This window comes from Poecilia reticulata, chromosome 3 (assembly GCF_904066995.2).
Source record: "Poecilia reticulata chromosome 3, P_reticulata-male-v2, whole genome shotgun sequence".
Taxonomy (NCBI): Eukaryota; Metazoa; Chordata; class Actinopteri; order Cyprinodontiformes; family Poeciliidae; genus Poecilia; species Poecilia reticulata.
The window spans coordinates 36,021,234-36,047,434 of NC_088832.1; the positions used below are offsets into that span (position 1 = coordinate 36,021,234).

General features: G+C 49.7%; 1 protein-coding gene and 2 long non-coding RNA genes across 8 annotated transcripts in view; 2 read left to right on the forward strand and 1 right to left on the reverse strand.

The window, feature by feature from the left end:
- Positions 1–1,607: 1,607 nt before the first annotated feature.
- The window catches only part of cngb1a (cyclic nucleotide gated channel subunit beta 1a), a 45,575-nt gene continuing 20,981 nt past the window's right edge, over positions 1,608–26,201 (reverse strand). For 3 of the 6 annotated variants that reach the window (XM_081605686.1, XM_081605684.1, XM_081605685.1), the window contains 25 exons: positions 25,344–25,399; positions 25,093–25,236; positions 23,234–23,304; positions 22,886–23,017; positions 22,767–22,808; positions 21,766–21,843; positions 20,016–20,238; positions 19,557–19,593; positions 14,044–14,164; positions 13,406–13,474; positions 13,183–13,331; positions 12,815–13,021; positions 12,534–12,742; positions 12,406–12,456; positions 12,249–12,335; positions 12,108–12,172; positions 9,049–9,171; positions 5,260–5,401; positions 5,026–5,185; positions 4,743–4,840; positions 4,575–4,658; positions 4,022–4,140; positions 3,658–3,804; positions 2,836–3,025; positions 1,608–2,584 (listed from right to left, as the gene is read on the reverse strand). In XM_081605686.1, the coding sequence (XP_081461812.1) occupies positions 2,375–2,584; positions 2,836–3,025; positions 3,658–3,804; positions 4,022–4,140; positions 4,575–4,658; positions 4,743–4,840; positions 5,026–5,185; positions 5,260–5,401; positions 9,049–9,171; positions 12,108–12,172; positions 12,249–12,335; positions 12,406–12,456; positions 12,534–12,742; positions 12,815–13,021; positions 13,183–13,331; positions 13,406–13,474; positions 14,044–14,164; positions 19,557–19,593; positions 20,016–20,238; positions 21,766–21,843; positions 22,767–22,808; positions 22,886–23,017; positions 23,234–23,304; positions 25,093–25,236; positions 25,344–25,399 (3,014 nt within the window). In that variant the 3' untranslated portion in view covers positions 1,608–2,374. The remainder of the gene's footprint in view (positions 2,585–2,835; positions 3,026–3,657; positions 3,805–4,021; positions 4,141–4,574; positions 4,659–4,742; positions 4,841–5,025; positions 5,186–5,259; positions 5,402–9,048; positions 9,172–12,107; positions 12,173–12,248; positions 12,336–12,405; positions 12,457–12,533; positions 12,743–12,814; positions 13,022–13,182; positions 13,332–13,405; positions 13,475–14,043; positions 14,165–19,556; positions 19,594–20,015; positions 20,239–21,765; positions 21,844–22,766; positions 22,809–22,885; positions 23,018–23,233; positions 23,305–25,092; positions 25,237–25,343; positions 25,400–26,201) is intronic. The other 3 variants (XM_081605688.1, XM_081605687.1, XM_081605689.1) reach the window with 3 other exon arrangements.
- LOC108165930 (uncharacterized) lies at positions 5,108–13,857 on the forward strand. Its single transcript, XR_001776250.2, has 4 exons — positions 5,108–5,206; positions 9,070–9,149; positions 12,212–12,356; positions 12,464–13,857. It is a non-coding gene; the product is annotated as an uncharacterized LOC108165930 (long non-coding RNA).
- Positions 21,803–22,368, forward strand: LOC145551211 (uncharacterized). The gene is made up of 2 exons (XR_014087050.1): positions 21,803–21,884; positions 21,938–22,368. It is a non-coding gene; the product is annotated as an uncharacterized LOC145551211 (long non-coding RNA).

Genomic DNA, 26,201 nt, shown 5'->3' on the forward strand with positions numbered 1-26,201 from the left:
TTCTGTAAATTAATCTGAATATTAATATCATTATTTTGTAGAATAATTTGTCCATTAATCAGAGTTTCTGGGTCCATCAGCTCTGGGTTCTGAACGGTTCAGATCAGATCCAGCTGGACCGATCAGAACCTCTGGGCTCTGATCAAACTGATCGATCAGCAGGTCAGAGGAGCCGATGGTCAAATGAAAAGCAATAATTTGGTTTATTTAGTTATAGAAAAAATATGCCAGTGTTCATTTCTCAGTCCAAAATAAACATTTAATTCAAAGATCAAATATTTATTTTGCTAGTTAAATATTTAGCTTTCAAATTAACTAAATATTTAGCTCGTGAATTAAACCTTTAGTTTAGAACTGTGACATTTATAAATGTCTGAATAATTCGGTGAAAATATGATGAAAATAAACTCCTTTTTCTCTGCGGCTGAACAAACCAAATTATTGCTTTTCATTCTTTCTGTATAACTTTACAAACGGAAACCGAGTTCAATGAAAAACCATTCAGATTTTCCCTACAGAGGGACAAACAGCGCCTCCTCCTGGACGTACAGCCTCATCCGCGTATTTGAGGCGCTGCGTCGGCCCTCTGACGTCATTTCCCGTGTTCCCAGTCTGGCATCCAGAGAGCTGCTGAAGGTTCATTACCGACACACAGCTCTGCTCTGTTACAGACAGCCTGGCTTTTATTCTGGCCTCGGCCGGAAAACATTCCCAATGTTAGGAATCAGCAGGAACATGATGAGGATTAGGAGTCATGCTGAGGTTCGGAGCAGATCCTTTGGGCTCAGGCGGATCAGCGGCTTCCTGCCACGTTGGCGTTGATCTCCTGTGGCTCCGGGTTTCCTGTGCCGCTGCGGCCGGAACTGCCCTTCCTGTTTCCTGCGCCTCACATCAGCAGGATCCCTGCAGAACCACCTGATCTGCTGCTACAGAACATTTTCACACCCTCTGACCCCGCTGGCCGCTCAGGGAGGTTCTGTTAGTCCAACATTTTATACCAGGAAATATTCAACAGATCCACACCGGACCGATGGAGACACAGGGTCTGCTGCAGCGCCCCCTACAGGCTGGAAGAAAACACTTTAAATGGGACGTTAGAAACACACTGTGCTGCTTTTCCTGTCGGCTTAGGAGGAAGTACGGTGGCCAGCAGGCAGTGAACGACATGCAAATAAATTTCTGTTCCCCTCCTGGCCTGTGGGGGCGCTGCACCAAGAACCACTGAAGGAAACGACACAAAAACCTCTGAAGACACTGAGAGCAACTTCCTTCTTCACCAGATGGAAACAAGATGGAGGATTTTAGTGGTTGGAGGATTTCTGCTGGCTAGCACGTTAGCTTTGCTTGTCTTTACCCAGAATGCCCTGCGCTGTAGTCCACTTCCTGCTGTTGGAGCGGTCTCTGGTCCGCTTGGCGTTCACATTCAAACCGAACCCAGACCGAGGTTTGGAGGACCAGAGGTCAAAGAGGTCAAAGGTCAATAACAGATTAACATTCTGAAAACAAACCAGTTTGTAGACAAACGGACCGCAGAGGGATTGAAACGGACTAAACAGAGCTGGTGCAAACGTTGCAACCATTAAACAGAAAAACACAGAAAATAAAAATGTAGTAAATGCAGAAAATTTATGCAAAGAGGAAACGCCATAAATAGCAAAAAACAGGAAGTATCACGACACAGAGCAGAGGTCATCCAGACCACCAGGGGGAGTCTGCAGTCGGTAATATCGCCTATGTGGATATGCTGCTGTTGTACATGACGTGAAGTATAGCGCGCCTGTTTCTTTCTTCATCCAATGTTCATCCTGTGACAGGGTGAGTTACCATGTGACTCCCCCTAGTGGTCTGGAGGACTCCGTTTGGTGGAACCAGGCTGCAGATTTTTTTATTTTTGCTTCTGTTTTTACATTCAGCAGAATTCTCCATTGTGCTTCTCATTCCCCTGGTTGCAGCGTTTAGTTTTTTTGGTTTGGGAGTTCATTTTGTGTGTTAGCAGCTCCTGTCAGCAGGCCGTTCACTGAGTTAATTATAGTAAGTAAGTACACCCTCAGAGAGTCAGACACATTTTAAAAATATATTTCTGAGCAAAATAAAACTAGAAAACATTTTTAGGATGATTGTGTTGGAGCCGCAGATCTTTCAGCCCATCTTCATTGATTCAGAAACAACCTGCTCTTCATCGTCCGCTCCTCATCCTCTCTAATAAACACCAGACTGCATCTAAAAGCTTCAGTTCAGAGGCAGACTGCAGGACAAAAGCTATGAACTCTGGGAAACTGAGTCTGTTCTTTTGATGTTTCCTCTCCTGGGGAAACAGCGCCACCTCTGAGGCCGGTCAGCTACCCATGTGGCCGAAGGCGGTACTGCAGCTTCCTCATCCCTCCTCCTCCCTCTTTGCTCCTTCCTCCAACACCTCCACCGTCAGAAGCTCCTCCCCTTCCTGCCGCGGCGTCATCCTGATGATGACGGAGCTGTCCGCCGTCTCTGCCACCGACTCGTCCCTGTCCTCCGGAGCCGAGCGCGGAACCGGAGAGCGGCGGTGCATCGGAGAAGGGGGAGGCACCGGAGAGATGGGGGGCGGAGCCTGAGGGAACAAAGATGGAGGATGGCTCTCTGCCGTTTTTTTCATCGAAACCATCACAGCTGACAGGAACATCCTTGTTTCCTTTCCTACCCCCCTTCCTTGATTTCTTCTGTCCTTCCCTCCCTCCTTCCCTCCCTTGTTTTCCTCCTCCCTCCTTCCTTCCCTCCCTCCCTTGTTTTCCTCCTCCCTCGTTCCCTCCCTCCCTCCTTCCCTCCCTTGTTTTCCTCCTCCCTCCTTCCTTCCCTCCCTACCTCCGTTGGGCCCTCAGCCGGTTGGTAAACCTTCTTCATCTTGGCGAATGTTCCCTCGATGCCGGCGCGCTCCGTGACCTTCAGGGCGGCCTTGAACAGTTTGGGGGTGTCGGGTCGGGGGGGGATGACCTCGGCCGCCTCCTTGCGCGTCTCCTTCTCCTCCGGCTTCTTGTCTTTGGTCAGCATCGTCCTGCAGACAGACAGACAGGCAGCTGGAGAGTCTGACCGGCAGAACCAGAGCGGATCCTGTTGGTCATGTGACCCGCTGTGACCCGGTCAGAACCAGAGCCTGATCTGATTACAGTAATCCTGCTGAGGACAGAGGAAGGAGAGACGTCCAGAACCTGCTGGTTCTGACCCGGATCAGACTGGCTCCCAGAACCTTCAGCAGTGAACCTCCAAACCGGCCTACTCAAATCATTAAACAGCTTCCTGAGACAGGAACAGGAAGTGATGATGTGTTATGACATCATCAGACCCCTATGACCTTTGACCGGGTCACGGTTCTGATCCAGATTCTGTTTTCAGGGAGGATTTAAAGAAATCCATAAACATTCAGGAATTATTCTGATATTCCTCAGAGTAGCGTCCTGACGCACCAATCAGAGGGAAGTCTGGAGAAACTGCAGCGGTTTGGTCACCAAACGGCGCCACCTGCTGGATACAGAACTGAAAGCAGCAGGAAACTTAGATCTGGTTTCAGCTCAGCGTTCTGGAGACGCTGCTTCAGCTGGCTGAAACTTCATGAAAAACAGGAACCAAAGCAGCAAAGTATCAGCTGAACCAGTCGCAGGTCCGGTTCCGGTCCGGTCCGGGTCTTACTTGGCCTTCTTGCGCAGCAGCTTCTGGGACTCGGGGTAGTGGACCAGGATCTCTGCCAGGTCCTTCTTGTCCAGGATGAACAGGTTGGCGAAGCCGTGCGCCTTCACGTTGGCGGTGCGCCGGTTCCCTCCGCCCCCCGCCAGCAGGCTGACCAATCAGAGAGAGGGACAGCTGTCAGAGGAAAACCTTCACAGTCATCACTTTGCTGGTTGAGGAAAATCTTAGAGTTTGTCCTGAAGGGGGCGCCAGAGCTACTGGTTCTGATCCAGTTTCATCTTGTTGATCTCCAGTAGATCTAAAGGTTCCAGTCGGTCTCTACCGGATTCGGACCAGTTCCGTCTCTCGTGCGGCTGCAGGTTCTGACCTGATCTCTCCGAACACGGAACCGGCTCTGATGGTGACGAACACGGTCTCCAGGTCCGGCCCGCCCACCACCTGGACCTCCCCCTGCTTGATGATGTACATCTCCCGTCCAATCTCCCCCTGCAACACACAGCAGCTCCTTAGAGCCGCCCGAGGTGCCGCCAGGGGCGTCGCGGTGCCGCCAGAGGCCCTCAGGCCCCGAGGTGCCGCCAGAGGCCCTGATGCGCCACCTGAGGACCTGAGGCGCCGCCCGAGGCCCCGATGCGCCGCCCGAGGCCCCGATGCGCCGCCCGAGGCCCTGATGCGCCGCCCGAGGCCCCGAGGCGCCGCCCAAGGCCCCGAGGTGCCGCCCGAGGCCCTGATGCGCCGCCCAAGGCCCTGATGCGCCGCCCGAGGCCCCGATGCGCCGCCCGAGACCCTGAGGCACCACCTGAGGACCTGATGCGCCGCCCAAGGCCCCGAGGTGCCGCCCGAGGCCCTGATGCGCCGCCCGAGGCCCTGATGCGCCACCTGAGGACCTGAGGCCCCGCGGTGCCTGGAACATGCAGCCTCACCTTTTTACACACAAAGTCTCCCGGCAGATAGACGACAGACTTCAGCCTGGTCAGCAGGTCGAACACCATCTGCCTGTCGCAGCCCTGCAACACACACACAGGCCGATGGATCGTTGATGTCGGTGCAGCGGTTCTTCGGGTCGGGTCCGGTCGTTCTCAGGTTCTGACCTGAAACAAAGCCACTTTGCTGACGATGGAGTAGTTGACGTCCACGGCGATGTCCAGCCTCATCTTAGCAGGAAGTTGAATCAGGAGTTCCTGTTCATCTGAACGCAGGAGACATGAACGCATCATGAGGCGTTCAGGAACACTGCGTTCATTCACACTATCCATCCAGACGTTTCATTTTCCATCTTGTCCAGATGCTGGACGTCCATAACTCCAGTTTCCCCTCACCACTCAGGGATCCAGAACCAGCTCTGGATCCTGGCGCTCGCCGTCAGCTGCTTACCCAGCATGCCCTGGCTCTTCCAGGTGTAGTCGTACCAAGTCTTGATCCGGTTCTGGACTTCCCGGGGAATGCTGTAGGAGTTCATGTACTTGACGGTGCTGTCCATGCAGGCCCGGTAATAGTTCTCTCCTGCGGTCGCTGCTCCCACCACATCCCTCATCTGAGAAACAGGAACCAAAAGGTGAGTCCGTCTGCCAGAACCAGAACCAGAACCAGAACCTGGAACACACCAACCTGACCGATCATGATGGAGAACGCAAACACACCCACAAAGTAGTTGATAAGCTGGAAGCAGATCTCAAAGACGGTGGTGGGGTCCGGCAGTCCTCCGATGGTGATCAGCGTCTTCACAGCAAAGTAGTAACATCGGATGTAACTATGGAAACAGAGACTTCCTGTCACTGGAGGAAGTCCGAACACAAGCCATGATCTGATGGAGTGAAAACCCCATAGACATAAAGAGTAGATCCCCATTTCCTGCTCTGGTGCAGGAGACATGGCGGCCATCTTGGAGAGGTCGTCCATCCTATTTGGCTAAACCAAAACAGCAGAAGACGCCTCAGCACTGCTGGACGTCAGATATCAGGGATAATGTCTCACAGCTAAGATGGACATGTTACTGTTTATTTTTTGTGATTAGTATATTAGTGTACTGTATTTATGCCAGCTATAATAGTTTAGTGCTCAGTTTAGCACCAGGTTCAGCCCCATATGAAGGCTAACCGAGATTTTAAAAAGTTTAAAATATTCCCTAACATTGATTTTGATTATCTGACACAAGAGCCTACCTTAGAAATAAACTATATATATTATTATATTACATTCACCAGCAAAGTTTATACAGATGACTACGTAATTTCACTCTGTCAAAAGTAAGATGGCTCCCAAATCTGAAGGTTTCATAAAGACACGATGTGAGGAAGAAGAGGGAGAATGAGGAGAGACGGATTCACTGCACAGGATGAAAGGATGAATCTCACATCGGGTTTTGGACTCAATCTTAGCTGCTGAATCTCTGAAGCTAGAACTCATCACCTGGAAAACATGAACACACACACAGAGACACACACACACAGAGACACACACACAGACACACACACAGACACACACACAGACACACACACAGAGAGACACACACACAGAGAGACACACACACAGAGACACACACACAGAGACACACAGACACACAGAGACACACACACAGACACACACACACACACACACAGAGACACACACACACAGAGACACACACAGAGACACACACAGAGACACACACACAGAGACACACACACACAGAGACACACACACAGACACACACACACAGAGACACACACACACAGAGAGACACACACACCAGAGACACAACACACAAGACACACACACACACACACACACACACAGACACACACACACACACACACACACACAGAGACACACACACACACACACACACACACACACACACACACACCACACACACAGAGACACACACACACAGAGACACAGAGACACACACACACACACAGAGACACACACACCCAGCATGCCCCGTTTCTTCCAGGTGTAGTCGTACCAAGTCTTGATCCGGTTCTGGACTTCCCGGAACCGGATCAAACACACGTTATAACACATGTGTGCTTATAACTATGCATAACCAAATATATATTCAGTATTAATTATTTTATGATCATCTTTTTTTCCTCTAAATATACTTTTATTATTTTGTGTTTATGTAAATATGTATTAATATTACTAAATATTTTTTTGAAAAAATATTAATTCGATTCCTATACTGTTCCCGACTAAGAATATTTAAATATACTGAACCGTGAATCAATCCAACTTAAGAAACACTTTTAAAAAATAAATGTAGTTGTAGATGTAGCTATGATAGGTGTTGTTATAATGTTTCCAGTTATATTATTATTGATTAAATGCGATGATGCTTCATTGCACCAGCCAAGCAGTCGAGTCCAGAAACTGTCCTTCCTCACATTACCGACCGGATCCTCCCATTTACGCCTGAATGACGTGGGACCTCTATGGAGGACCAAAATAAAAGCATTAATATATATTATAATAAGAAATAAAAGCATAAATATATATTTTGTTTTTCCTTTTCCTTACACGAGTTTCCGTCGAGCAATGTATATATTTTCTTTTTTATTTCCCCTAAACGCGTTTTTGTCAAGAAAAATTGATATTTTGCTTTGTCTTTTTTTGCTTCTCCCTTTTCTGCTGGCTGCTGTTTTTCTGCTGCATCGTTATGCTAATGAGGAGCTGCCTTCTATGTCTCCCATTGGCCAATGGAGCTTTGGGACCAACGTCACTGCGTCAGACGTTGTGGGGCGTTCAGGTCCAGTCGCTCGGTTCCATCTTTACAGGCCACAGACCAAAACAAACTTTATCCCGGTGGTTTTATTGTGTTACCGCCTGCAGTGAAGTGAACCTCCGAGCGCTAGAGGGAGCTGGAGAACGGCTGGCCGAAATTAGCGTTCATAAATCGGATCAACCGAGAGCTAAACGCCGCTTTCTCGGCGGATATTGGAAAATCCAACTCGAAACTAACTTTACTAAAAGGAAAAACTAAATATATATTTATGCTTTTATTTCTTATTAAAACATTTCAGTGATTCTTGAGAATAGGGACAAAACTGGTCCTATGGATAAAGCACAAAATTTGAATAAAATATACACAAAATATAATTTTTTCAAATATCTGACTAAACTAACCTGGGTCATGTGATCACAACAATGTATAATTTCCAGGTGTTTTCTGAATATTATTTTATTTTAAACATTGTAGTCGGTGGATGATGCCTGTAAAATCAGGATCAGAACTCAATACATTATAATAGTTTAAAATAATTAAAGAAATACTAAAATTATATATTATGACAATTAAGTATAAGTAGTCATATAAATAATTATAAAGGTATCAATAAATTGAATTAAAAATCATTTTTATATATTTTCCAACTCCTTTGAAATTTGTCCCTAGTTCTTGTCAACACCGTCAGAAATTAAAATAATGTAAAAAAAAAATCGGGCATTATTGGGGGCACCAGAACTTCTGAGGACCCCATGACCGCTTCCTGTTTCTTCCTTTGCTAAGAGGGCTAGTTAGCTCCGGTTAGCTTATGTTATTCTTTAGTTTTTTCTTCTTTTTATTCCTAAGTTGTTTGTCACAACCATGATGTGTCAACACCATAACTGACAATTTACAAAACTTTGATGAAATTTTGTGAAATAAAAGCTTAATTTTGGTAAAATGTAAATATTTCATGGACCTGATGAGCTACAACATGGCCTCCTTCAGAATAACATCATATAAACTGAGGTAGTTTGGCTTTTTGTCAACGCCGTCAGATGGACTTATTTTGTTTCTTGAGAATAATTTGTCTGTAAAATGAGTAAAAATATCACTAATAGGGTCATTAAAAATTATTTTATATTTATTTTGTCAGATGGTGATGACAGCGTTTTGGGTCAGGTCCAGTAAAAACGTTGCAGCTGGGAGCCTGCACCTTAGCATCTTTACATTTCCAAAACATTATTTGTCATATTTGCATACATGAGGTTGAGAAATAATTTTAAAAAATTGGAAAATTTAAACCCATTTTGTTCCTATTCTCAAGAATCATTGATATATTTATGCTTTAGTGGTCAGCAGAAAAACTGCGTTTCTTATTATGACAGAGTATTAAAATAAAATCAATCACGACAAGAAAGTCAGAATATTACAAGGATAAAGTTGTACGACAGCAAGTTAAACCAATAGGAGACAAACAGCTGTGATAAAATGAAAGACTACACATGAGCAGGACGGTGGATCTGATCCGTTCTTCCTGTCTACCAACCGATAAAACATGGGAAAAGGCAGCCAGCTGCCGACTGACAGGTTACAGGAAATAAAGAGTTGATTATGAGAATAAAGTGGTAAAAGCAGTGGAATAATTTCTGATAATAAAGTCGAATGTTTTTCTATTCTCTTCCGGATTGATGATGTCATGACGTTCTTACGCGTTGCCTTTCCCGTTGTAGACCCACTTGGTGGATCCCAGACCCTCGTAGTCGGAGCCCCAGTAGAAGAGACAGGCGTTGATGTGCAGCGAGTAGAGCAGGTAGGTGGAGGTCCGGATCACCCTGGGCAACGATAGAGGTAGGATGAGGTAGGATGAGGCTGGATGAGGTAGGATGAGGCTGGATGAGGTAGGATGAGGCTGGATGAGGTAGGATGAGGCTGGATGAGGGTGGATGAGGCTGGATGAGGTAGGATGAGGTAGGATGAGGCTGGATGAGCCTGGATGAGCCTGGATGAGGTAGGAGGAGGCTGGATGAGGTAGGATGAGGCTGGATGAGATGGGATGCAGTTGGATGTAGTTGGATGCAGTTGGATGAGGTAGGAGGAGATTGGATGAGGCTGGATGAGGTAGGATGAGCCTGGATGAGGCTGGATGAGATGGGATGCAGTTGGATGTAGTTGGATGCGGTTGGATGAGGCTGGATGAGGTAGGATGAGGCTGGATGAGGCTGGATGAGGTAGGATGAGGCTGGATGAGCCTGGATGAGGCTGGATGCGGTTGGATGAGATAGGATGCAGTTGGATGTAGTTGGATGCGGTTGGATGAGGTAGGAGGAGGCTGGATGTAGATGGATGAAGCTGGATGAAATGGGATGTAGTTGGATGCGGTTGGATGAGGTTGGATGTGACAGGATGCGGTTGGATGAGGCTGGATGCGGTTGAATGAGATAGGATGTAGTTGGATGCGGTTGGATGAGGTAGGATGCGGTTGGATGAGATAGGATGTAGTTGGATGCGGTTGGATGAGCCTGGATGCGGTTGGATGCAATAGGATGCGGTTGGATGAGGCTGGATGCGGTTGGATGAGGTAGGATGCGGTTGGATGAGGTAGGATGCGGTTGGATGAGGTAGGATGTAGTTGGATGTAGTTGGATGTGATAGGATGCAGTTGGATGAGGCTGGATGCGGTTGGATGAGATAGGATGCGGTTGGATGAGATAGGATGCAGTTGGATGCGGTTGGATGAGAGAGGATGCGGTTGGATGAGGCTGGATGCGGTTGGATGAGATAGGATGCGGTTGGATGCGGTTGGATGTGATAGGATGCAGTTGGATGAGGCTGGATGCGGTTGGATGAGATAGGATGCGGTTGGATGAGATAGGATGCAGTTGGATGCGGTTGGATGAGAGGATGCGGTTGGATGAGATAGGATGCAGTTGGATGCGGTTGGATGAGAGAGGATGCAGTTGGATGAGGCTGGATGCGGTTGGATGTAGTTGGATGCGGTTGGATGAGATAGGATACAGTTGGATGCGGTTGGATATGGTTGGATGAGCCTGGATGTGGTTGGATGCGGTTGGATGTGATAGGATGCGGTTGGATGAGGTAGGATGCAGTTGGATGCGGTTGGATGAGCCTGGATGCGGTTGGATGTGATAGGATGCAGTTGGATGTTGTTGGATGTAGTTGGATGCGGTTGGATGAGCCTGGATGCGGTTGGATGAGCCTGGATGAGCCTGGATGTAGTTGGATGAGATAGGATGCAGTTGGATGAAGTTGGATGCGGTTGGATGAGCCTGGATGAGCCTGGATGCAGTTGGATGCAGTAGGATGCAGTTGGATGAAGTTGGATGCGGTTGGATGCGGTTGGATGAGCCTGGATGTGATGGGATGCAGTTGGATGAAGTTGGATGCGGTTGGATGAGCCTGGATGAGCCTGGATGCAGTTGGATGCAGTTGGATGCGGTTGGATGCGGTTGGATGAGCCTGGATGTGATAGGATGCAGTTGGATGTAGTGGGATGCGGTTGGATGAGCCTGGATGCAGTTGGATGTAGTTGGATGCGGTTGGATGAGCCTGGATGCGGTTGGATGTAGTTGGATGCGGTTGGATGCAGTTGGATGCAGTTGGATGTAGTTGGATGTGATAGGATGCAGTTGGATGTAGTGGGATGTAGTTGGATGTGATAGGATGCAGTTGGATGCAGTTGGATGTAGTGGGATGCGGTTGGATGAGCCTGGATGCAGTTGGATGTAGTTGGATGCGGTTGGATGAGCCTGGATGCGGTTGGATGAGCCTGGATGCAGTTGGATGTAGTTGGATGTAGTTGGATGTAGTTGGATGTAGTTGGATGCGGTTGGATGCAGTTGGATGTAGTTGGATGTAGTTGGATGAGCCTGGATGCAGTTGGATGTAGTTGGATGTAGTTGGATGTAGTTGGATGCGGTTGGATGTAGTTGGATGCGGTTGGATGTAGTTGGATGCGGTTGGATGAGCCTGGATGCGGTTGGATGAGCCTGGATGCAGTTGGATGTAGTTGGATGTAGTTGGATGTAGTTGGATGTAGTTGGATGCGGTTGGATGCAGTTGGATGTAGTTGGATGTAGTTGGATGTAGTTGGATGAGCCTGGATGCAGTTGGATGTAGTTGGATGTAGTTGGATGTAGTTGGATGCGGTTGGATGAGCCTGGATGCAGTTGGATGTAGTTGGATGTGGTTGGATGCGGTTGGATGTAGTTGGATGAGCCTGGATGTAGTTGGATGTAGTTGGATGCGGTTGGATGAGCCTGGATGCGGTTGGATGAGCCTGGATGCAGTTGGATGTAGTTGGATGTAGTTGGATGTAGTTGGATGCGGTTGGATGCAGTTGGATGTAGTTGGATGCGGTTGGATGAGCCTGGATGCAGTTGGATGTAGTTGGATGCGGTTGGATGAGCCTGGATGCGGTTGGATGAGCCTGGATGCAGTTGGATGTAGTTGGATGTAGTTGGATGCGGTTGGATGTAGTTGGATGCGGTTGGATGCAGTTGGATGTAGTTGGATGTAGTTGGATGAGCCTGGATGCAGTTGGATGCGGTTGGATGCGGTTGGATGGATGAGCCTGGATGCGGTTGGATGAGCCTGGATGCAGTTGGATGCGGTTGGATGCGGTTGGATGCGGTTGGATGCGGTTGGATGAGCCTGGATGCGGTTGGATGAGCCTGGATGCGGTTGGATGCGGTTGGATGCGGTTGGATGAGCCTGGATGCGGTTGGATGCGGTTGGATGCGGTCCCCACCTGTAGATGTAGGCCTTCTTCATCACGGCCTCCATCCGGTCGTTGAACTCGAAGAACACCATGTACTGGGAGAAAACAACCAATCAGCTGCTTCCCCTGGACAGGGTGAGGAAGAGGAGGAAGAGAGGAAGAGCGCCTCACCTTCAGCAGGCGGGGGAAGCGCAGCAGGGAGTTCACGCCTGTGAAGTAGTAAAATACCTCCATGGGAAACAGGCTGATGACGTCCATCTGGGAACAAACGGAACACGGGTCAGAACCAGAATCCGGATCGTTCGCTGCTCTGGCAGAACGTTCTCACCTTGAACCGCTCGGTGGTCATGTAATTCTCCCTCATGTCCTTCTTGTCACACTGTCAGGTAGAACCAGTGAAACCAGTTAGAGCCGTTCCTGCCGGGTCGGATGCAGGACGGCTCTGAGTCTACGCACCACGATGTCTCCGCCGCGAACGAACTGCAGCCGCGGCTGGAAGACCAGGATGTCTGCGATGTAGATGAAGTCACAGGTGTAGTCGGCCAGCAGCCACAGGTGGATGTTGTCCGGCGTCTGGTAGGGGAACGCCCAGCGCACCGGGATCAGCCACACGTTCCAGTTCCAGGCCGCCACCACGAAGAACAGCCAGATCACATAGATGAGGTCTGAAGGACGGGCAGAGAAGAATTATGGGAAATCGTCAGAAGAATGTGGTTGATCCTGGGAGGAGAGCTCACCAGTGAATGGATCGATGCTGGACGGGAAGCGGTACTCCAGGATGGACCGCAGCCAGTCGGGCATCGGGGGAAGCTTGGGCAGCTGGACCGGATGTCCCAGCAGCTCCAACTGGAACAGACTCGCCTCCTGCGGTGGTTCCGGTTCGTCCTTCTTCTCCTCTCCAGGCGGCGGCGGCGGCGGTGGAGCCGGTGGAGCTTTGGCAGGAGCTGCAGGTATCAGAAGAGACGGTCAGGGATCCGGTCCGCTCTCACCTGGCGGCAGGATGGAGATCCAACTGAAAATCCCTGAGGGATCCCACTGGATCCAGTGGTAGGCTCAGTGGATCCAGGTTTTCCTGGATGAGGGGATCTGGATCGGGGCGACCTACAGGCAGTGGGGCTCTCCTCCTCGGACTCGTCGGGATCCGCCAGGCGGTCTTTGTGCCGCTCCGTCCGGCCCTTGAAGAGCCCGACCAGCTGGTTGAGGCGGTCCTGGACCGTGACGCTGGCCACGCTGGCAGCGGACGGCGGCCGCATCCTGCAGGGACAACGGACACGTTGAAGACGCCGCTGATGGACGAGGGTCATGCTGCGCTTGGGTCGAGGTCTCACTCGTGGTCTCCCTGACTGGACCGGGCCTTCAGCAGCTCCTCGTCCTCCTCGCCTGCGGCCGGGTCAGCTCTGCAGACAGCAGCACATCCAGAACCCTGAGAGCCCGGCAGCTCTCCATCGCTGCTGCTCCAGAGTTTGAACAACTGATCTGGACTCTCCGTGTGAAGAAGATGTTTGAGCCCGACAGGAACACGCTGAGGCGCCGCCAGCAGCTTTCAGGCTCAAACAGAACCAGACGTTATGAAAGATCCAGAACAAAATGTTTCCAGAGCTCATCATCAGCATCTCCAAATATGTTGACGATGTGATTGGAGACATGATTCATTTGCAGGTCAACGACTCGACGCTCTTCCTGTCGGGATGTTTGTTAGAGTTCAGAACCGTTCAGAACCGTTCTGACCCGCTGACCCGTCTCTTCTTCTTCCACTAAATAAAACTAAAATATTCCTGCAGATTTTCAGCTTCTTGTTTTAGATTCACATTTCCTCACTTATTTTATGAAACCCATAAATGTTGCCATCATTCCTTCCTGGTCTTTTCCATAAGTTAATATTTTAATGCTCTTCCTGATGTTGCCAGTCTCTCTGATCTGCAGGTGCAGAGATGAGCGGCGCCCCCTGCAGGCCTGCTGCTGTTACCTGAGCTGAGGCACCATCAGCGCACGGGGCTCCGGTTCCGGGGTCGTGATTATCTGCGGGATGCTCAGGTTGAGTCCGTGCAGCTCGTTCGGATCGGGAGCGTCAGCGTTCCTGCAGCTTCCTGAGGATCAGAGCAGAAGACATGGATCGGCGCCGCAGCGCAGAGCCGGCATGGAGCAGAGCTACTGCTGCAGCAGAGCTCTGGGTGGAGCAGACCTGCTGCTGCAGCAGAGCCACCATGGAGCAGAGATACTGCTGCAGCAGAGCTCTGGGTGGACCAGACCTGCTGCAGCAGCAGAGCCGGCATGGAGCAGAGCTGCTGCTGCAGCAGAGCTCTGGGTGGAGCAGAGCTGCTGCTGCAGCAGAGCTCTGAGTAAAGCAGACCTGCTGCTGCAGCAGAGCCGGCATGGAGCAGAGCTGCTGCTGCAGCAGCAGCTCTGGGTGGAGCAGACCTGCTGCAGCAGCAGCTCTGGGTGGACCAGACCTGCTGCAGCAGCAGAGCCGGCATGGAGCAGAGCTGCTGCTGCAGCAGAGCTCTGGGTGGAGCAGAGCTGCTGCTGCAGCAGAGCTCTGAGTAAAGCAGACCTGCTGCTGCAGCAGAGCCGGCATGGAGCAGAGCTGCTGCTGCAGCAGCAGCTCTGGGTGGAGCAGACCTGCTGCAGCAGCCTGGACTCGCAGCCTGAGAGTGAATTATCTGTAGCTAGATAAAATATAAACGCTCCTCTTAGCCTCCATTGTTTCTCTAACCAGTTACTTTGAAGAAGTAACTAAGTTACATTAAAAGTAACTTTTTAGTTACTTTCTGCTAACCTGTGAAAATTACGCTGAGCTTTGCCAAAACTTGTTATTTTATAAAGGAAACACCAACAATGCGGTTGGACTGAAGTACTTGTGGATGTTTCTGTGTTCCAGTATAAATAGGATTTTAGCCGTTATTCCCCGAGACGCGCAGAGGAAATGAATGAAATGACAAAAGACAACAGTGAAGCTCAGTGATTTCGATACATGGCTGTGGTCTGACTGCTGGATCTGAAACAGCTCCGTGCTGAATTCAGCGGTCAGTAACACGTCAACATGCCTCCAACATCTGGAAAATCGTCTCCGGCTGAACAGAACTGAAGGACGACAATCACTCCAGATTTACTCAGATCTCAAGATTTATTCCAACAAGATCAAGTTTGGGAAAATGTTACACAGTTAAAGGGAAAACTAAGGAAATGACGCCAGATCTACCAGGAACCAAAGGAAAACAAAATCAGGTCATTAAGGAAACAATGTAATAAACCCCAGATTGTTTTAGAATAACTCAACAGCATCTGGAAAATGGTTCCATAAAAAGTTCAGGATGACTTTTTTATTGAGTTTATAAAATATTTACCGTTGGCAAAAGGAGCTAAAAGCTGCACAACAGTCTGATAACAGCTATTGTTCAATAAAATGTCAGATTTTACTTTAAGGTTTTTAATAAACAATTCAGACATGAATTGTTTATTTTCTAGATGTTGATTTTATGACTTTTGCCAGAAGGTCTGGCAGATCCAGCTGTTTCCATCTGTTAAGGTTAATAGAAACAAACCTAATAGCTCCTCCCCCATATAACGACTCCCCCAAACAACATAGCTCCTCCCACAAACCACATAGCTCCTCCCACAGACCACACAACACCTCCCCCAAACCACATAGCTCCTCCCCAAACCACATAGCTCCTCCCTAAAACTACATAACTCCTCCCCCAGACCACATAACCCCTCCCCCAAACCACAAAGCTCCTCCCCCAGACCACATAGCTCCTCCCTCAGACCACATAACTCCTCCCACAAACCACGTGGCTCCTCCCCCAAACCACATAGCTCCTCCCTCAGACCACATAACTCCTCCCCCAAACCACATAACTCCTCCCCCAAACCACATAGCTCCTCCCCCAGACCACAAAGCTCCTCCCTCAGACCACTTAGCTCCTCCTCTCAAACCACAAATCTTATTTGTAAATTATCAGCTATCTGATTTTAAGTTACAGTCCAGGATTGCTAAAAAAAACGACTCGGCTTCACATTTTCAGCCAGATCACGCTACGTAGATGATTCTGGAAACCTCCCTACACTTTCACTTGAATATATTTATATATTAAGTTTGTTTCATTTATTAATGGGATCAGCTCTAATTTATGATCAGTTATTTCCAATTAATGAAGGCGTATCAGTAACTGAGTCATTGCCCAATAGAAAATATTTCAGAGTTCCTGATATCTGTTGAAACAGAAATAGTTTGGTTTGTATTTTCAGGGAAGATTCCTGCTGTAGAAACTGTTTGGGAATCTTTTCAGTCAAATACTGTGGAGCTAAACTTTTTAAATTCTTAAAACTTAAGATCTTCTGTTGATTTCTGCCAACTGAATTCTGTTTCTGTCCAGAATCGCTAACTTTTTGTAACATCACTTAATGTTCTTAAGCATCTGATCACGCTCCACGCAGACGACGCTGTCGTTTCCAAACTCCCTACAGTCACTTCACCAGAGCATCTTTTTAAAACGAGGAACCCCGACCCGCTGACTCAAGAGGAGGATGCAGGAGTTTTGGAGACATCAAGGTGCCTGCCGTGTTTTCCAGGAAGTTCCAGGACTTTTCAAGCCTCAGGTGGTTGAATTCCAGGAGCGCTGCTTCAGACGGCTGATCCAGATCCATCTCCTGTTGGAAATGTTTTTATGAAGAGGAGCTGCTTTGTTCTGGTAGGAATTCAGGGAATTATCAGCTGGTGCATCTAAACCCGTTCAGTTGGAGCTCCACTGTGGAAGTTCCTGTAGAGAACGTCAACCTGACAGGCTGAAATTCAGCCTCACGTCCAAATCTGTCAAACCTCCTCAGAGCTTTTCTGTCACCGAGTCGTGTTTGTGTGTCCACATCAGTTTAAACCTGGGTTTTCAGTTTCAGAACCGAAACGGGGCAGAAGAAGATGAGCTGATGAACTCGCACATCCAGTCTCATCATGAAGGAAGTTTCAAACGGTCTAAAAGCAGGAGGCGCTGGATGGGGCAGCATTTAGATGGTTCATCATGAAACTGAGGTTTAACACAACAGAAAATAACTTTATACTGTAATCATAAACATCCCAGAGAGACTTGAAACAGAAACACAGCGTGTCTCTTCATAGCAGCATCAAAGATCCCACTGGATCAAAACCGTGTCCAAAAAAAACTAAACACTTTAATGGTTAAACAGGAAAAGGAGCAGAAACTCTGAGGTGACAAACTGACGGCCAGTATGAAACATTTCCACAGAGACCCGAAGCAGCTCTACAGGCTCCGCCCACCAGTCTAGCTCTACAGGCTCCGCCCACCAGTCTAGCTCTACAGGCTCCGCCCACCAGTCTAGCTCTACAGGCTCCGCCCACCAGTCTAGCTCTACAGGCTCCGCCCACACAGGCTCCGCCCCCTGGTCTAGCTTTGCAGGCTCCGCCCACCAGCAGCTAGGCTCCGCCCTCTTCTGGGCGACGCAGCAGCAGAATGCTAACCGTAGCGGCTCCATGCAGAAGCCGCTCTCAGGTTTTCTGAACGGGGTTCATATTTAGAAAAATCTGGATTCTGCCTGAACTCGGGTCGTCCTCAGTGTTTCAGCTCCTTTCCCGTCTGCTTCATCGTTTCATTAGCAGGGAAAAGCATGCGGCGACTGTGGGAATAAATGACCCAGCTGTTTGTGTGCAGTGGCCCATGAGCAGCAGATGGTAGCAGAGGATATTCAGGTTTGCTTTGTTTCCATGGCAACACATCTGAGACACCTGCTCTATGTTTTCGGCTATAAATCAACTTTAATAACTTTATGAAGAAATTATTAGTGTCTAATTTATAACATTCAGTTCCTCCAGGATTCTGTGATTGTCTTTGTGATATTTTGCAATAAATAAAAAAATAAAGGAGCAAAGAAGAATGTTTTGTTTTATCTTTAATGTGATAAAACAATCAGAACAGAGATGCTACTTCTTACTCGTTGCATCGATCAAGGATGATAAACTGACATCAAGTCAGGCTGAGGCAGCAGAGTAAGAAATACTGCCACCTGCAGGTGGGACTTGGCATCACTGTTTGTGGAAAACGTGCAATAAACTCACAGTTTTGCAATAGTGGGATAAATGTGGGGATCTGTTGATCTAGAGAGAATTTCAGAGAAGCTGGAGGAAGTGAGCTGGGTCGAGGTTTGGGTCGGGGATCCAGTTTAAACGTTGCTGCCATGCTGGTTCCTTCTGTTCAAGAGAAACCAGAACCAGAACTCTGCAGCAGATTATTGGGTCCAGTAGTTTCCAGCTGCTTCTAGCTTGATTTTGTAACTTTAGATAATAATTCTTCTGCTGATATTAAAAATATTTGCCGCTTTGGGTTGACATTTTTAACCTAGATTTTAAACTATTTGTGTTTTTGATACCAATGAAGCGACAAATGATTTTGGTTCTGTCAGTTTCGTTTCAGAGAACCACAGGAAGCAGGAAGAAGGGCACTTCCTGTTCAGTCTGTCCACCTGAGATTAAATGGCCACCAGAGGGAGCTGCAAGCTGCAGCAGCTTTATTTGGCACTTTCCAGGCTGGAGCTACAGATGGAGGGTCTATCAGGTGTCTGGGGGGCGCCGCTGCAGGACGGAGAGGTTCAGGCTGGTCAGGAAGCCGGGGAGAGCGAAGCGGCTGGCCATGCTGCTGCAGTGCTGCCGCGCCTGCTTCTGGAGCTGCGACAGCTGCTGGGTCAGCTGGGCCAGCTCTGGGCGGGGAATCGGCACGGACAGCACGGGGGGCGTCAGGTCGTGCTCCTGCAGCAGTGTTCTGCAGCGCTCCACGCACTCTGCAGCGAGCGGGAACCGAAGCAGGAAGCTCTTTACGGGAGAACAGACGCTGGGAGCTGCAGAGAAACATCAGTGAGAAAACTGGCAGCTGGAACTGAGCGACAACATTTCACATCCAGAGAGGAAAACCACCGGGAACCACAGGCAGCGCTAGCACGGACTGAGCTAACACAAACTGAGCTAGCACGGACTGAGCTAACACAAACTGAGGTAGCACCGACTGAGCTAACACAAACTGAGCTAGCACCGACTGAGCTAACACAAACTGAGCTAGCACCGACTGAGCTAACACAAACTGACCTAGCACCGACTGAGCTAGCACAGACTGAGCTAACACAAACTGAGCTAGCACTGACTGAGCTAGCACCAACTGGGCTAACACGGACTGAGGTAACACGGACTGAGCTAGCACCGACTGAGCTAGCACCGACTGAGCTAGCACCAACTGAGTTAGCACCAACTGAGTTAGCACCGACTGAGCTAACACCGACTGAGATAGCACCAACTGAGATAGCACCAACTGAGTTAGCACCGACTGGGCTAACACGGACATTTCTAACACAGATGGGGCTAGCATGAAGAGAACTAGCATGGCCTGAGCTACCATCCACCGTAAACCAGCATGTCCATAGCTAACAAGCTAGCCTGAGTAGATCATTGGTGTTTGAGTAAAAGATTTTCTTGTCTCTCACCTCCAGATCCTCCTGCTTCTCCTGCTGTTGCTTCACTCTGAGCAGAGAAAAAACACGGAGACATGAAGCTGCTCAGATGGTCTAGTCAAATAATCCTAGTTTCACTGGGAAGGGATTGTGGGGTCTGAGCTACTTAGTGAAAACATTAAATACTTTTCACACTCCGCATTGCAGCTCATTGAATGTAGGAATGTTACCTGAGCATATCTGTGCTTCATATTCTTAGGCCAGAAAACTAAAGAGTTTTATGTTTTCTTGTGTTTCTCTTACATTCCACCATTAGGTTTGGTACATTTAGACACTTACTGACAAATCTAAACAAACTGGTCCTGATTGGTTCTTTTTCATTCAGAGAATCCTCTGATTGGATGTGAACAATCTGATTGGCTGGTAGCTTGTTAGGACAAACCGTCACCAGGTCAGAGGTCAGATGCGACCCTGATGTTCATGGGAAGTCACCTGCTCTGCAGGGTGGCCAGAGGCCTCTTCGAGGTGCAGTTCTGGTTGTTGGGTTATGGGACTCTCCAGATCTCTCCTCTCTGATGCCGGCTCCACATCGGTGGACGAAGGAGTCACCAGGTCTGCTGGCTCAGGTGCAGTGGGCGGGGCCAGAGCCTCCACCTGCTTCTCTTCAGCTGCAGCTTCAGGATCGTCTTCAACTGGACAGATGTCCACCAGACACCTGAGAAGAGACGAGTGAATGAAAAGAGATGGAGGAGAGGCCCTGTAAGGCTGAGACCAAACTAACATTTAACACCACCAGCTGCTCTGGTTCTCTTCCTCTCTGCTCTGAGCCAAACCAACCTGTTCCCCTCCTGGCCTGTGGGGGCGCTGCACCAAGAACCACTGAAGGAAACGACACAAAAACCTCTGAAGACACTGAGAGCAACTTCCTTCTTCACCAGATGGAGGCCTCAGGATTTCTCTTTATTCTTTGGCTAAAGACCAGGAGCCATTTCTGCTATTAGCGCTTACTTCAATGGAACCCAGACCGAGGTTTGGAGGACCAGGGGTCAAAGGTCAATTAGCATTCACACCAACCGGAGTGGACTTTCTAGGAAAATGGACTGGAGTTGGACTAAAGCAGACTGAACAGAGCTGGTGGGAAAGACGAGTGAAAAACTTGTGACTCTCCTCCAAACACAGAAGGTTTTGACCATCTGGTTGGTTCATGATCAGCTTTCCACTCTTTCTGCTCTGCTTCTGGTGCAGGAGCCACCATAGCGTCACCAGCAGGACTGGTCTAGTCATTGCACCCTAGGCAATGACTAGAAGGCCGTCTGTGTCCATGAGGATCAGAATGATGACTGGAATAAACTTCAACTGAATCCGTCAAACCAAAACCTGGTCAAGTTAAAAGGAGAGAAAGTTCCAGAAAGTAAGACGGTAGAGTTAGAGCTGGGAGTAGACCTTCAAAAACACCATCCATCCATCCATCCATCCAACCAACCAACCAACCAACCAACCAACCAACCAACCAACCAACCAACCATCCAACCAACCAACCATCCAACCAACCAACCAACCATCCATCCAATCAACCAACCAACCAACCATGCAACCAACCAACCAACCATCCATCCAACCAACCAACCATCCAACCAACCAACCAACCAACCAACCAACCAACCAACCAACCAACCATCCAACCAACCAACCAACCAACCAACCAACCAACAACCAACCAACCAACCAACCAACCAACCAACCATCCATCCAATCAACCAACCATGCAACCAACCAACCAACCATCCATCCAATCAACCAACCAACCAACCCTGCAACCAACCAACCATCCAACCAACCAACCAACCAACCATCCATCCATCCAACCAACCAACGATCCATCCAACCAACCAACCCTGCAACCAACCAACCAACCATGCATCCAACCAACCAACCAACCAACCAACCAACCAACCAACCAACCAACCAACCAACCAACCAACGATCCATCCAACCAACCAACCAACCCTGCAACCAACCAACCATCCAACCAACCAACCAACCATCCATCCAACCAACCATTCAACCATCCATCCATCCGCAGTACTAGGTGAGTATGAAGGTGATGCGTCATTGAACTAAGTGTTTCTTTCTATGCTTTGGAACAAGCCAGGTGTGCAGTGGAGTGATGGGTGGTTAAGCTCCGCCCACAAAGCGTGCTAGCTGAGCTGAAGCTAGCTGAGCTGAAGCTAGCAGAACTTACTGCTCTGTCTGCTTCTCCTCACTCTGTCTGCTTTTATTCTCAGTGCTGTCCTCACTGTCGTCCTGCAGGTTCTGCAGCCTGAACGGGCAGAAGAGCAGAGAGCTGCTGGGAAACCCAACGTCTGGAACGTCTGGAACGTCTGGAGCTTAAGGAACAGCTGGAGTCTCCAGAGATCTGGAACGTCTGGAGCTTAAGGAACAGCTGGAGTCTCCAGAGGAATCGGCTCAGAGCTCTGGAACAAACTCAGCTCAGCAGAATCCAAACTACATGGTTGGAAAACGGGTCGGGTTTCTGTTGGTACAGTCATGACCTCCCATCAGGGCAGGTTTCATCGGCCCTCTCCCTCCCTCCTTCATGCTGGGGGTTAAAGGTCGCAGTTGGTCCCACATTCTCCTCATCCGCCCTTCGCCCATTTTGGGTCCTATTTCCGACTTTACACTGAGTCCGCATTTCAAGGGGCTTTGGCGAAGTGCATTACCCACAATTCTTTGCTGCAGGTGACGTTTTGAGTTTATGGCGGATTTATGGCGATGTTTTGTTTTTTTCCATTTTTACAGAAAATGTCATGACAAGGTGCACAATAAAGTTTGATTCGATAAACTGGGCAGAAAAAGAAAAAAAGAATAATCACAAACTGAGGAAAACAAAACGCAACAAATCTAAGATATTAACATGTTGGCATAAATATTCTGTAAAATGAAATTATTTCACTCGATTCTTAGAAAGCCTTCTGCCTGAACAGAGGCCAGTCCGCCATGTTGGATGTGGCGTTACGACCCAGGCCGTTCTGACCCCTGACCCCTGAGCACCGGACCGGGCCTGAAGGCGACGCGTCGGTTCTACAGGAAACAGATCAATGGGAGGAAACCAGCAGGTCCAGCCTGATTTCTGGTTCAGCAGACAGAACCGGGTTGGACCTGCTGAGCCTCAAACTGACCCAACCAGGATTAAAGCTCCAGAACCGTCCAGAACCCATCCAGAGCGGGTCAGCGGTGACTCACTCCGGTTCGTCCTCGTTCTCCTCCTCCAGGATGTTGGGCAGCCTGCAGACACACAGAGACTCGGGTCAGAACCAGGTTCTGCCTCTGGCCCGGTTTCGGTTCCGCGGCTCCGGACTCACTGGTCGTTGGACTCCGGCAGCGTTTCTATGACGATCTTGGCCGACCGCTCCACCTCCAGCTGCCGGACCGCCTCCGCCGCCGCCTGCCGGGCCATCTCCTCGGCAATGCGGGCCGCCTCCAGCCGCTGCAGCCTGACAGGAGAACCGGTCAGAACCGGGCCTGGGACCAGAGCCGGAACCAGGACCGGTTCACGGGGCGGTTCTGATCACATCAGGAAACCTCTGAAGATCCAACATCCTGATCTAACTCTGGCTGTTGGTTCTGATGAACCGGTTCCGGCCCAGGTTCGGTTCTGACAGAACTCCTGAACTCTAGTAGCCATGGAGACGGAGAGAGGAGCAGCTGACCTTTCCTCCATCTGAGCGCCGTCGCCTGCTTCCTTCTTCACGCCGTCCATCGGAGTCAGCGGCTCGGCCACCTGCAACCGATTCATTGATCAACCTCATCGCACCGGGGATCCGCTGCGTCTGATCGCTCTGCGTCTGATCGCTCTGCGTCTGATCGCTCTGCGTCTGATCGCTCTGGTCTGATCGCTCTGCGTCTGATCGCAATGCGTCTGATCGCTCTGCGTCTGATCGCTCTGCGTCTGATCGCTCTGCGTCTGATCGCTCTGCGTCTGATCGCTCTGCGTCTGATCGCAATGCGTCTGATCGCTCTGCGTCTGATCGCAATGCGTCTGATCGCAATGCGTCTGATCGCAATGCGTCTGATCGCTCTGCGTCTGATCGCTCTGCGTCTGATCGCTCTGCGTCTGATCGCAATGCGTCTGATCGCTCTGCGTCTGATCGCAATGCGTCTGATCGCAATGCGTCTGATCGCTCTGCGTCTGATCGCAATGCGTCTGATCGCTCTGCGTCTGATCGCAATGCGTCTGATCGCTCTGCGTCTGATCGCTCTGCGTCTGATCGCTCTGCGTCTGATCGCAATGCGTCTGATCGCTCTGCGTCTGATCGCAATGCGTCTGATCGCTCTGCGTCTGATCGCTCTGCGTCTGATCGCTCTGCGTCTGATCGCAATGCGTCTGATCGCAATGCGTCTGATCGCTCTGCGTCTGATCGCTCTGCGTCTGATCGCTCTGCGTCTGATCGCAATGCGTCTGATCGCTCTGCGTCTGATCGCAATGCGTCTGATCGCTCTGCGTCTGATCGCAATGCGTCTGATCGCTCTGCGTCTGATCGCTCTGCGTCTGATCGCTCTGCGTCTGATCGCAATGCGTCTGATCGCTCTGCGTCTGATCGCAATGCGTCTGATCGCAATGCGTCTGATCGCAATGCGTCTGATCGCAATGCGTCTGATCGCTCTGCGTCTGATCGCAATGCGTCTGATCGCTCTGCGTCTGATCGCTCTGCGTCTGATCGCTCTGCGTCTGATCGCAATGCGTCTGATCGCTCTGCGTCTGATCGCTCTGCGTCTGATCGCTCTGCGTCTGATCGCAATGCGTCTGATCGCTCTGCGTCTGATCGCAATGCGTCTGATCGCAATGCGTCTGATCGCAATGCGTCTGATCGCTCTGCGTCTGATCGCTCTGCGTCTGATCGCTCTGCGTCTGATCGCAATGCGTCTGATCGCTCTGCGTCTGATCGCTCTGCGTCTGATCGCAATGCGTCTGATCGCAATGCGTCTGATCGCAATGCGTCTGATCGCAATGCGTCTGATCGCAATGCGTCTGATCGCTCTGCGTCTGATCGCTCTGCGTCTGATCGCTCTGCGTCTGATCGCTCTGCGTCTGATCGCTCTGCGTCTGATCGCAATGCGTCTGATCGCAATGCGTCTGATCGCAATGCGTCTGATCGCAATGCGTCTGATCGCTCTGCGTCTGATCGCTCTGTGTCTGATCGCTCTGCGTCTGATCGCAATGCGTCTGATCGCTCTGCGTCTGATCGCTCTGCGTCTGATCGCTCTGCGTCTGATCGCAATGCGTCTGATCGCTCTGCGTCTGATCGCAATGCGTCTGATCGCTCTGCGTCTGATCGCTCTGCGTCTGATCGCAATGCGTCTGATCGCAATGCGTCTGATCGCTCTGCGTCTGATCGCTCTGCGTCTGATCGCTCTGCGTCTGATCGCTCTGCGTCTGATCGCTCGCCGCGTCTCCATCACGGGTTGTTTCAAATCATTGAAATGGAAAAATGTGAACAAACTTCTTCAGTTTGCAAAAAGCGCAGATGAATTAGCTGACCTCTCCACCCCTGGTGGCTCGGTGCCTTACCAGAGGAACCGCTGGACTCGGTTTCCTGACTGGCTTCCGGGCCGGCAGGGAGCCGGCCGCCTTCATCGGGTCGGTTCCGATCAGCTTAGCCGGTTCGGTGTAAATCACCAGTCTGATGGAGACGCGAGTCACCGGCCGAGTTTCCTTGTGTTGGAGACACTTTATTGAAAGTTCATGTTTCCGTGGATAAATTTCCATAACGTGATGAATGGAAACGCGGCGGCAGTCAGTGGGACGGAAACCCGACTCACCTGCTTCACAGTCGGCGCCTCCAGGTCCTCCAGCACCAAGTCACTCGTCTTCTGAGCTGACGGGCAGAAAGAATCCGTCACTGTGGATCAAAATGGATCCCTCTGGATCCCTCCCACCTGAGGATCTGCTGTCGTCTGGATGAGGGTGGACCACACAGCCAGACTGTGATCCAGAACGTCTGGATCACCTTTTCTGGAAGCGTTAAAGTCGTCCAGATGATCTGATTGGTCAGTTTGACCGGATCGGCACCAGATCCTCTGATCTGAGGTGATCCCTTCAGATCGTCTTCAGCCTCAGGCATCTGAAGGGATCTTCCATGTTGTTCGGGTCGTTTTCATGGAGGATCTCAACTCTGATCTGAACACAGGGTGTACTTACTTTTTCTCATGGCTTTTCTTTCAGCTGATCTTAAAGGAAGATTCATGTAACCAGAGTAGATTTTTTGGGTTTATGGCCTGGAGGAGTTTCCTGTCTGACTGAAGAGGTTCGGCTCGATCGATTGATCAAACTGATCGATTGGTTTGATAATTATTTATTATAAATGACCTGTTTTCCAGATAAAACCTGGGAGTTTCTAAATAAGTTACAGACCGGTTGGTTTGCTGGTTCACGGACTGACTGATCTGTGTTGGACCAAAAACAACCGAAGCATTCTAGTGTTTTCCAGATCAAATCTTTATTTTCCTGCATCGCTCGCGGTGAGTTTGCTGCTGAAGTGGAGAAGTGAACATCCAGAGCTGCCAGTGTGAAGCTGGACTGAAACCAGCTCCCCTGCTGCCAGTCCTAACCGATCCTCCAGAGGAACATTGGGCTGAACCTCCTGAACGGTCCTGGTTCTGAACACAGACTCCTTCTCT